The sequence below is a fragment of the Eublepharis macularius genome, chromosome 8 (assembly GCF_028583425.1).
Source record: "Eublepharis macularius isolate TG4126 chromosome 8, MPM_Emac_v1.0, whole genome shotgun sequence".
Taxonomy (NCBI): Eukaryota; Metazoa; Chordata; class Lepidosauria; order Squamata; family Eublepharidae; genus Eublepharis; species Eublepharis macularius.
In genome coordinates, this window is record NC_072797.1 from 39476328 (window position 1) to 39488597 (window position 12270).

The window sequence follows — 12270 nt, forward strand, 5'->3', positions numbered from 1 at the left end:
ACAGCTGCTGGCGAAACGTCAGGAACTACAATGCCAAGACCACGGCAATACAGCCCGGAAAACCCACAACAACCATCATCTTTGTATAAATGCTTAGTGCAACATTAGACCGATGAAATTATTATTTTTAATTATTCATGGGCTATCTTTCAAGTAAAACAGAGAAGTAAAGTCTGTGGATTCCTATATTAAGATTGCGTTCCTTCACACTGTTAGCCATAACTTTGGTGAATTATTGCACTCAAGTATATAATAAGGGTTTCCAGATTCAGGGCAAGCAGAGCTGCTGCACTTTTTTTGTCTTGTGTAAGAAATATAATGAACACCAGCTATTTCTATTACAAAATCAACAACATTTGCTTTACAGGCAAATTAGCTTTAGCTACTATAATAAAACTGCTTTGAGAAAGGGATGATCCAGGCAACATTTTCCAAGTATTAGGCTGGGTACTACTAGCTTTTTCACTCAATCTCACCACATTTTCTTCCTTATTGCAGCCCCATCTTACATAGCTGTTGTTTAAACAACTAGACATGGGCACGAACAGAAAAAAAACCCAAACACCCTGTTTGTCGTTTGTTGCCATCCATGAACCATGAACAAGAAACATGGACAAACATGAACTGTTCCCGAACATGTTTGTTGTTTGTGGGGGCCAGAAACCCCCACCCCAACCCCCCCCACTTAGCCCCCCCTCAAACCCACTTACCTGGCCCTTTAAAGATCCCTTTAAACTATCAGCTGACAGGCAGCAGAGGGGGATCCCGCCCTGCCACCTGCCAGCTGATAGTTTAAAGGGCCCTGTCCTGGCAAAAACAGCAGTGTCTGCTGGCAACTAGTTTGAGGTATTACCAACTGACCTTCCCAATGTCCAATACCCACCAAATTTGCAGGGGACATAGTCCTCACTGTTCTCTGAAGACCCCCCCCCCCCCAAGTTTCTGAGAGATTGTACCCCGGGAAAGGCATGATCCACAGGTCTCCCCCTTGGCTGTCATTTTCTCTTCACAGTGGCAAAAACGGGACTCTCTGCTGGAAGTACTTTGAAGGGTTAAAGCCAGAAGGAAAGCCAGAAGGAGTTCAGACAGAGTTCAGTCCCTGCCTCTGGTTGCCAAGGGAATTGATTGCAGGTGCCAGACTGTCTAGCTTGATGAACGGCTGAGGAAGGCAACGAACTAGGCTTGCAATGACCACTTGTTCGTTTAGAATGGGGCCTCATGAATGGCTTGTTTGTGAACAGACGAACGGACTGTTTGTGGGTTTTTTCCGTTCGTACTGTTTGTGCCCATGTCTATATACAACTCTCATAGTCTTTTTGGTAGTTGGGGTGAAGCCCTCCTCCTTTTTCATGGGAAAGCTGGTTGGATCTGATCCATTAATTTTCTTTAAACAGCATGATGATGTTTGGTAGGCAATAGGGAGTTTAATAAAAAGGTCATAATGAGAGTCTCTCTAGATGTACAGGTTTTTAAAGAGTTGGGTTTGGTTCCCCAGACCCAACTCGGATTCCCACAGCAGCTGTGTGGCTGTGGAGAATGGCTATTAAAAAATAAAGGAGAGCCAAAACAGCCTCAGAATGCCACTGGGGGCTCCAGCCATCCCCTTATGCTGTTTTCCAAAAAGTGTGTGGAGGGATGTCTCTGTTTTTGCTACTCCACTTGAAGTATTCTGTGCTCGTGGAACAGTAAAAACAGGGAAATGACCTCCCCCTGTGCTATTTTGACATGGGGAAACAGCTTGAGGGGGAGGGCGAGCTCTTCCTCTCCCATGGTGGTTTCTGGGCTGTCTGGGCTGTCCTTTATCTTTTAACAGCCATTTTCCTGTGTGGCTGTGGGAAACCTGTACTGGGTCTGGGGAACCAATTCTTTAAAAGCCTTCAAGTCTGGAGAGACCCTAAGTCTTCAGTATGCTTGCTATTATTGTTGTTCTTAAAATAATTTGTATGCCACCTTTCTATACTTTAAACACTTTAAATTTAATACAACAGTTAAAATAGTATAAAATTATGATTTTGGGGACCAGTCACGAATTCAGGAAGCAGAGTAAGGACCAACGCAAACATGGTTTTTTGAAAAAGTATCTCTGCATTTTATTTATTTATTTAACTTATAGTCCACATTTCTCACTGAGAATTAAGGCATATTACATAGTGTGATATTAGTACAGTCAATTTCAAGGACATTTCAAAAAATAATGCAGTTGGGTATATGCAAAGATGTAGCAGAAATCCAATACAGAGTTGACGAAATTCTACATAAGACATCCTAAGGCTGACATATTAAACAACATAAAACTACCCAGTAGGATCATACTTAAAGCAACAGATAGTACATAAGGCAACAGATAATACATTATAGCACATAGTGGTGAAGTCTATGGTCCCTATCTCTTTAGTGAAGCATATCCTTGAGACCACCCCTTACAGTACAGCCCTCCTATGTTACTAAAAAAGCCCTCTTGAATAATTCAGTTTTGCATCATTTGTGGAAAGCCAGAAGAGTGGAGACTTTCCTGATCTCGTCAGGTAGGAGGTGAAACCACAGAGAATGCCCATGTAAGGCTAGCTGTTGATTTTGTCCATGTGCAGGATGGTACCTGCAGGAGACCTTGTTCAGTTGAACAAAGCTGTCACGGAGGAACATAGTGTGGTCTTGTAATTGATATTCTACAATGTACATTAATTATCCATGGCTACCTTTTTTAATCCCAAGGAAAGTATACCATAATGAAGGCTGAAGATCACCTGTTTTGGCTTGGCAGCTTGCCTGAAAACTTTTGATCTCTATACACAAATGGAAAAGGTCTGAAGTCTTACCCTAAAGCATAAAAAAGACATAATCCAATGAAAGCATATAGTGCTTAAAAAAAACAGGTGCTGGTACTCATATATAACGTTGTACCGATTTCCACCAACTCCCCCCTCAGGAAGAACCCTCCCAAATGATGCCAGTACTCAGTACTTGTGAATTCCATTATTTTCCTTAGAACTTTCAAACAAATATAGCTAAAACTAGGTTGTAAAGAAGCCAACAGAAGTAGTACTAGCAAATATTTTTTAATGTCCAGGGCAGTATTTGTACAGCCAGTGTGAAAATTCATTATTTTTGGAGGGCAAGATTCAGATGATTGCTACTCACCAAGGGTAGAAATGACAAGGTTTTGCAACATTTACCCAGTGAAAAAGTTCACTTCAATGATAAATACTGCTAGAAAAGCAAGTTAAGGCAGAGGCAAAGAATGCTTCCTACAAAGTTAGTCTAGCATGGAAGATGGCCCCCTACCTTAACCCAGCTGATCTGTCCACCTGCTGTAATGCATTGGAGTTAACTGAGAAACTCCAGTTAGTGCAGAATGCTGCAACTCAATTATTATTGGGAGCTAGGAGGAACATGAATATTACTCCCATTCTGCAGTCACTCCATTGGCTACCTAACAGCTACTGGGCTTAATTCAAGGTATTGGCTGTCACCTACAAAGCTCTGCATGACCTTGGTCTATCTTATCTCTGGGATTGCCTCTCTCCCTATGTTCCACCATGACAGCTTCGCTCATCTGAACAGCACCTTCTGCAGGTACCGCTTTGCACATGGACAAAATCAACAGCTGTCCATTCAGGTGCATTCTCTGTGGTGCCCGCCTTATGGAATGGCTTGTTTGAAGAGGTCAGAAAAGCTCTTGGCTTTCCTCAGATATTGCAAAATTGAATTATTCAAGAGGGCTTTCTACTCAGATAGGAGGGATATACTGTATGGATGTGGTCTCAAAGAGAAGCATTAATAAAGGAATAGAGCTTATACACTTTACTACTCTGTACTGTCTGTTGCTGTTAGTATGATTCTAGTGGGTAATTTCTATTTGTTTAATATGGCAGTCCTAGAATTGCTAATGCTGTGTTTCAGTATTTCTTCAACTCTGTATTGGGTTCTTGCTAGTTTAAATCTGCACATTGCATTGACATACCCTAGGGCCTATTACATGGTTTATTGAAATGTCTTTGAAGTTGACTGTATTTATTCACATTCTGTAATCCACCTTGAGTCTCAGTAAGAAAGGTGGACTATAAATAACGTAAATAAATTTTAATGATGTATATCAATGTATCAACATGTGATGATTTCCAAGAATAAAACAAAATACTTTAAGAATAGCAATAACTAATGTAGTATGCATTTATATAAAGGCACAAAAGCTTTTATAGTGTATAGCCAAAGGCCTTTACAATCTAACACCAACCCCCCCCCCCCCCGCAAAGACATAAAGTGTGAATGCTGTTGTGAAAATAACCAAATCTTAACATATTCATCAGGTTAAAACATTTCACCCTTCAAATGGAAATATTGCATGTATTTTCTTAGCTGCCATAGCAAACAGAGACACTCTATATGAGATGAACAGGTTGGCATCCAAAAGAAAGATCAGCTGCTCTGTTTCCAAGGAAAGGTTTAAGTCCCCCAAAAGTGCTGTGAGAAATTTGATTCTAGACTCTGTGTAAAGAGAGCAAGATAGAATGTAATGGAGTAAATCTTCTGTAACTGGAGCACCGCACATACAGAAGCACAAAGCAAATGGTGTTTGGGAGAAGTGACCATCAAGCAAGCCTGTTGGCATGCTCTGAAACCAGACAGATGTAAATGCTATTCTGAAATTTTGGAGGGCAATGCTGGACAGATAGGGAGCTCTGACATGGTCCCTTTTGGACAGTTTAAACCAAGGTGAGAATTTGGAGCTGGAGATTGATTGTCTACCTAAAGTGGAATCATACTGGAACAGCAAGTTATGAATATTGGTGCACACCATAGGGATACACTCAATATTATCTGAGATGGATTAATGGTATAGAAGCTACTCAGGAAGCATATTTCTGCATCAAAATGAGACATGGCCTGCAGAGTATACTAGTGGCGTCATTCCTTCGTCTTTTCTAGAATTTAAGCATGATGTCATGTATGTGTTTTGTTTAGTTTGGTGACGACATTCACATTTTGTTTTGTTTTCTTTGGTGTTTGTTTGTAATGGTCTTAGGCTATATGCAGTACAAGTTTTTGTACCATTATTTGTACATATATTAACAGTTGCAATCTAATGCATACTTACCTAGAAATAAGTTTCTTTGAACTTAGTGGAGTTAACTTACAAGTTAACATGTATTAGGTTGGGTTGCCAGAATGCCATAATAATAATTACACCATAATAATTAATATACTATAATTAATAATTACCATAATAATTAATATGCCACAATAATTACAATTTATGTTAACTTTGCAATTCATAAGCTGACCCACAAGAGGGCAGCAAGCAAATGTGCAGTGACAATGCCACTCTATAGTCCAAAATAAGAATGTAAAAAACTGAGACTAAACATAGAAATAATATTCCAGTTAACAAACTAATGGTCTGTGTTATTTGGTTAATGCCCATTTGAAATTAGGTTATGATGCTGCTGTTGTTTTGGATTTAATATTTTGATTAATCGTTGGGTTGAAAATAGGTTTAATTTAGTATGGAGTAATACTGTCTGATTCTTAGAAAATCTGGATGTGAAAAGCCTGTATAAATACTTTAAAAGTTTGCCGGATATATAGTAATTAACATGAGAGAGTTTCTTGTTAACTAGCTCATTTATTAATTTGTTAACACTTTCAGTTTGTTAAAATAGTTATCAGAATTGCTTTACAGTTATCACAATTCTAGCTAATATTTCAAGGTTTGATTTCAACAGATCTTTCCACTAAATGAGGAGTCAGACTGTGGAGGAAGAAGTCTTTTCCTCCAGTGTAAGGCTCCTCATTTACCCTGTATGTTTTCAAAACTTTGCTCTGCTGGCAGGCTTTTGCAGAGAGGAAGGCTGCAAGATCATGTCAAGATCCCAAAGAATGATTTTCTAGGCTTTCCTTATTAGTCACTCACTAGCTGTCCATCTATCTACTTCCCCAGTACAAAACTCTTACACTGCTTCCTTTGCCAGCTCTTACTACCTTTTTATGGGCTGTAAGCTGCAGGGTACTATGCCAGCCATATTCTAATGGATGGACAGTTGTCTCATGTCCTTTGGCTTTCAGCCCATCCTGCTTGATCTTAGACATGGTCACACAGAGGAACGTTCTATTGATTTCAATTGTACTGATTCCCAGGTGAGTGTGTACAGATTTGCGTGATTGTGCCTCAGACTGTGTTTAGGATTGTCAACTGGCTTAGCAAAAAATATCCAGTCCATTTAATAGAGGTTTAAAGGGATGTTATTTACCAAGTGATTTTATTTATCTCCATGCCATGAAAACCTGCCCATTTCTACATAGCAAGACTCTTCAAGAGACACGGCATTTTCCTCCAGGACAGTTGGCAACCCAAACTGTGTGCCCACCAGTAGCACTTTTGAGTCTGACAGGATTATCTTCATCAAAAGTGGTGACACATACAAGATGTCCTTTGCCTGTTAATCGAAAACAGCAACCAGCTGCCTATTCTTTATTGCCTACATGGATTTGAATATCCTTTTCAGATATTTGTGTGCGTATCCAGAAGAAGTAGAAAAAATACACTTTTTTACCCTTTCTCATGCCTATATCGCAGGATAGTTAGAGAACTAAGCCACGCCAGGCTATCTTGCACAGTGGTGGTAAGAAGAATGTGTCATTGAGGCACAGTTGATTCATGGTGACCCCAACCGTGGGGTGTTCAAGGAAAGAGGAGCAGAGGTGATTTGTCTTTGCTTCATCTGCACAGTAACCCCAGTCTTGTTTAGTGGTCTCCCATCCAAGTGCTGAACATGGCCAATCCTGCTTAGCTCTCTAGTTAAAAATCTGTTACATGTGTTTATTTTAAATAAAAGCCAATACAGGCCTCCAGATAAAAGATCTCCTTTGAGAGTTGCTTCCACAGGGTGACAGTTCTCCTTGTGGTTCTTAATGCATTGACACATTTGCTGTGGCAACGGAACACCCACATGGTGGTTTTCCTTGCACTTTCCTTGTCTCAGCCCTCTGCAGCTCCCCCCACCCCCAGCTAAAAAGAAAAGTATGTTCTAGCAATATGTCAATTACTGTTTTTTTAAAAACAAAATCTGAAAAAGCTCGTTTGCTAGCAACAAACATGCTTTTCCTAAGTACTAGCAGTGCTCAGAAGTAGGGCTGCCACCTCCAAGTTGGGAAGTTCAGACTAGTGTGGTGTAGTAATTACAGTGTTGGGCTAGAAGCTAGGAGACAGCTGTTTGAATCCCCACTCTGTCATAGAAACTTGCTGGGTGACCTTGGGCCAGTAACATACTCTCAGCCTAAGCTATTTCACAGGGTTGTTGTGAGGACCAAATGGAGGAGAACAATGTAAGTCACTTTGGGTCCCCACAGGTGAAAAAGGCAGAGTATAAATGATATACACTAGTGGCCAAAATTGTGGAAACCTTTTGGAAAAAGTGTATTTTTGAGGTTTGATGGCTTATAACACTTTTTTTTGGAGTAATACCATAAAATTATGTATCAATGAAAAGATAATTTAATCAAGAATGTAATGCAATAACTTTTATGAAGGACATTTTTTTAGAACAGTAGTTATAAAGAAAAAAATGGAAACACACAGAAAAAATGAGTTATATAACAATTCTCACCATGTCAGTTAATACTTAGTTGGGTAACCTTTTGCTTTAATTACAGCCTTACAATGCCTTCCCATGGAGTGAACCAAGATTTTTTAGTTCTGCAGCTGTTATAATGTGAAACTACGATTGAGTTATTGCTTCTATTAATTGCATTTTATTGCTGGGTTGCTTCTCACTAACCAGTTTCTTTAGTCGGCTCCATAGATTTTCGATGGGGTTAAGGTCTGGGCTATTCCTAGGCCATTCCCAGGAATATGATTATCTTGAAACCACTTTTTTCACACAGCAGCGACATGACATGGAGCTGAATCTTGTTGAAATATAAATTCTTCCTTATCTTGGAAAAGATCACGTGTGATCTTTTGGGCTCAAGTTGGGTTTGAGTTTGGGCTCAAGTATTTCATTTATGTATTTTTGGGCATTTATATTGCCATTTATCACGCAAATTCTGCCTACACCTTTTGATGTCATACAACCCCATATCATAACTCTAACTAGGTGTTTCATGGTAGGTGTAATGCAATCAGGATGCAAATCTTCTCCGATTCTTCTTCTCACGTATTTTATGCCATCACTACCAAACAGGGAGATTTTGGTCTCATCACTCCTAATAACACTGTCCCATTGTTCTGCTGTCCAGTTAACATGGGTTTTAACCGTTTAATCTTTTCAACCTTTGTTTGAGAGATAATTTTTTTTTCGTGGAATGCTAGCATTAAGACCAAATTCCTCCAGTCTGCGCCGAACAGTCCTTGCACTCAACTTCACACTGAATTGTGCCATTTCGTTCTGTATACACCCCGATGATTTTCTTCTGTCACCTAGGCTCAGTCTCTCAATTCTTCTATCATCCCTTGCTTGTGTGCACCTTTCCCTGCCTTTACCAGTCTGGTTTTGTAGTGACTGAGTTGTCTTATACCTCTTCAAAAATTTGGAAATGCCACCTTTGGTTAAGTTTCCACCAATTTTTCTTCTAATTTCTTCATAACTGTAGCCTTGTTCACTTAATAGTGCTGTTTTACATGGCTTTCTGGGTGACCAGTCAACTCTTTGTGCCATTTCTTTAATTGTATTATGTTGAATGGCTACATTCAAATGAAGGAAAGCTACTTCATATCAACCTAAGCAAGTTGTGCTTCCTTTTCCTGGTTATTTGGCTATACCATTTAATAGAATACAGATAATTGAACAAACTTCATTGCTTTACATTCTTGATTAAATTATCTTTCCGTTGATATATAATTTTATGGTATTACTCCAAAGAAAAGTGGTGTTATGAGCCCTCAAACCTCGAAAATACACTTTTTCCAAAAGGTTTCCACAATTTTGGCCACTAGTGTAAATATCCTGTGAGGATGGAGTCTGAGGAGGGGTTTGGGGAAAGGGGTACCTAAGCAGAGTATAATGGTATTAAAGGAGGCATTTTCTCCTAGGAACTAATCTCTGTAGTCTGGAGATCACTTGTGATTTGTTACATTATCCCCAAGTGCAGCATTCACTTATAAACAAAAATGCAGGAAGACCAGTACGATGGAATCCAAGCTTTTCCGCCCCCAAAAGACGCGCTTTCCTTCTCTTCTGCCCCTTTTTAGAAGTTTGAGGCCCACTAATTTTGCCCCATACAGCTCCACCGGAAGAGTCGAGAGGTGTGCGTAACTGCTTCATTCGGGGTTTTATTTCTGTTACCGCAGGGGGTGACAGAATTTTTGGATAACACAAACCGTACTTTTATACGTGCCTCAGACACTGGATTGGACAGGGGTTTGCCTTTGCATACGTGGCGCCGTCGGCGGTGCCTATATGGCATAATGTTCTCCTGAAGACGCTCAGCTGGTGAAACTGCCTCACTCAACGCCAGTTCAGAGCGCTCGTGACCTCGAGGCATCCTCGTGACGGCGAGCTGCGACGTTGGGATGCGGCAGGGAGATAGAAAGCTGGGGAGAGGCCTGGCGTTTCCATGGCAACGGCGCTGCTAGCGCGTGGGCCGCGGAAAGTTCGTTGGGTCTGGCTCGGCCCCGCCCCTTCGAGCCGACCGTCACGTGACCGCTCTTTTCGCCGCCGTTCGCCGTTGGCAGCCTTCTTCCGGGAGCGAACAGGATTGTGAGCGAGCAGCGGGAGGGCAGGCGAGTTACGCTTCGGGCAAACGTGAAGGGAGCGCCATGTCGACCAACAACGTCGGTTACAACGAGCAGGCTGGGGACTCTCAGCCGGAAGTGGGGCAGGAGGCGGCGCCCACCACAGCCCCCTCCGCTCCGGCGGCCTTCGGTCTCTTCAGCAGCGACGGCAAAAAGTAAGTAAGGAGCTGCGAGGAGGTGTTTGCGGGCGGGGGGTGCGACGCGGGTTGACCCCAAGGCAGAGCTTCCTTCAAAGGGACCTTCTCTGCATATTTGATGACGGGAAGTGCAGCCTCTGGAGAGGCCAGAAACACCAGTTGAACTTTCGTTCCCTCACCCCGAGTTCTATGAAACAATTTCAAGAGGAGTTATTTGTGGAATATGCTTTAATTTAATTAAAATAAGTGGGAAAATGATGCAGTCCTATTACTCTGAGAGAAATTTTCGAACGGGTTTTGGTGTTTTTTTATGATTGCTCAACTTTTTAAATGGAACTGTCGACAGCCCTTTTTAAAAGAAAGCAAAAAGGGTTTGTGTGTGTGTGTGTGTGTGTGTGTGAGAGAGAGAGAGAGAGAGAGAGAGAGAGAAAAGGAATAAATGCAACAGAAAGGCTGAACTGCCCCATCGGGAGTAAACGGAGAGAGAGAGAGACTCACGTATCCCTTCTTTGCTTTCTTAAGCTTAAATCCTGGACGCGCTTACCCTGAACAAACTTAGTGTGACATGTCGAGTAAACATGCATAGGATCGTCCTGTTAGAGCCTCTAAGCTGTAAAAAGGCACTTTAGCAATACTTACTAGATTAGTGATGGGGTTGAATGTCTGAGGTTTTTAAAAAAAAATTGCTAGCTTTCGGATTCGCCAGTGGACTAATCTTCATTTGCACCCTGAATTTGATTTTTGATTGGAGGAGGGCATTTGTTGTTACTCTTGCAGTCTATGGGCTGTTATTGCCTTTTCCAAAGAGGAGGGGGGCAACTTTTCCCAAACTTGCTTATTTTTGGACATTGTTTAAGGAGAAGTTTCCTTCCCACAAAGTCTGGAGTGAGGGTATTTTTAAAATGTCTTTTAAAAATGTTTTAAATTTCTTTAACAACTTATTTCAGTATAGTGTGTCACTGTAGATAATACCAGTGGTCTTTTACTCATTTTTTCACTCATTTTAATAGAAGAAAACCTTAGTGCCACGTAAGCGTGTGATGTAGTTTTTTATTAGTTCATTCTTTTTAGTAATTACCTTGGAAAGATAGCACATTCAAATGTTTATAAAACTAAGTGACATGCTTAGAGTACTTGATTCTCCTGGTTATTGCTTAGTAAAATTTTCAGCGTTCTATGTGTGTGTTTGAATATTGTTAGGCCGTTCAGAAATAACTTGGACTAGTTTTTGTAAGTTATATTCAGTGTAAATGATTACATTGAGTATATTTTGTATAAAATTCCATCAATGATATGAGTGAAAGAAAAATATGATTGAGTCAATATTGAGCTCAGTCATGAACTTATCAAATGCCCTAGAAAAACAGTATTAATATTCAGCATTGCTTATGAGTATTATATATTTATATTGTGGAACTGTTTAGCAAATAATTCCATCTGTAAAGTTGTCATACGTAAAACATTGACCTTTAAAGAAAGAGAGTTGTCCCAGCTCAGTTGGTCCCTGGATTCCATATGAAGCAGTCTCTGGTCTGTCAGTGTGTGTTAAATGAAGTGGCCAAAATAGACACAATCATGGGGAGGTTGCGGAGTGAATCCTTGTGTATTTATATACTTGTTCACCTATTGTGATCTAAGGCAATTCTACTTAAAAAGAAAAACAGCATTGGGTGATAACAGAAGTGAGATGGACCAGAAGACAATTGCTGGAAGCAGAAGAGTACAGCTAGTTGAGGTGGTGGGCAGGGTTGCAGCTCACCTCACTCACATTCTGTTTTTGTTTTTAAAAGGAGGAGGGGGAACAATCACTCCTTAATGTATATGTAAATAGGTTGACATACATAGGAATATAAATACTCATGATGAATCCGTCTGTCATTCTAGTTTCAGTCTTGCGACATGTGATATGTATCGGCATTAGTATGTTGGCATATTTTGTTTCAGAGAATTTCTGTGGTATTGATAGCAGGATTTAAGTCCAGTGGCAAATTCAACAAGATTTTCACGGTATAAGCTCTCGAGAGTCAAAAACTCCTTCTTCAGTATCTGTCACTGGACTCAAATCCTGCTGTTCTACAGCAGACCAACACGAAACTATCTGCAGTATTGATGTTTAAGATACAAACATATCTTATAGCTTAACTCATAGGTTTGTGATTGGGATGTGATTTATGTCTGAGGAAGAGGGAAATTGACAACAAGGTTTAAAGGCCTGTATTGGAATATTTTCCAAATAAATAACAGTAAAGCAATTGTCTCTTTATATTTCATAATAACTATAGTAATGTTAGAAAAGAGCAAAAGTACAGCAGCACCTATAAGACCAACAAAATTTGTGGTAGGGTATGAGCTTTCGTGAGTCACAGCTCACTTCTTTTTAATCTATAGTAATGTTATCAACAC

At 40.4% G+C, this 12270-nt stretch overlaps 1 protein-coding gene across 3 annotated transcripts in view; it reads left to right on the forward strand.

The window, feature by feature from the left end:
- Positions 1–9676: 9676 nt before the first annotated feature.
- Positions 9677–12270, forward strand: part of AP3B1 (adaptor related protein complex 3 subunit beta 1) — a 306280-nt gene continuing 303686 nt past the window's right edge. For all 3 annotated transcript variants that reach the window (XR_008597515.1, XM_054986527.1, XM_054986528.1), the window contains exon 1: positions 9677–9885. Coding sequence is in view for 2 of the 3 variants with exons in the window: in XM_054986527.1 (XP_054842502.1) it covers positions 9755–9885 (131 nt within the window). In the remaining variant the exon portion in view is untranslated. The remainder of the gene's footprint in view (positions 9886–12270) is intronic.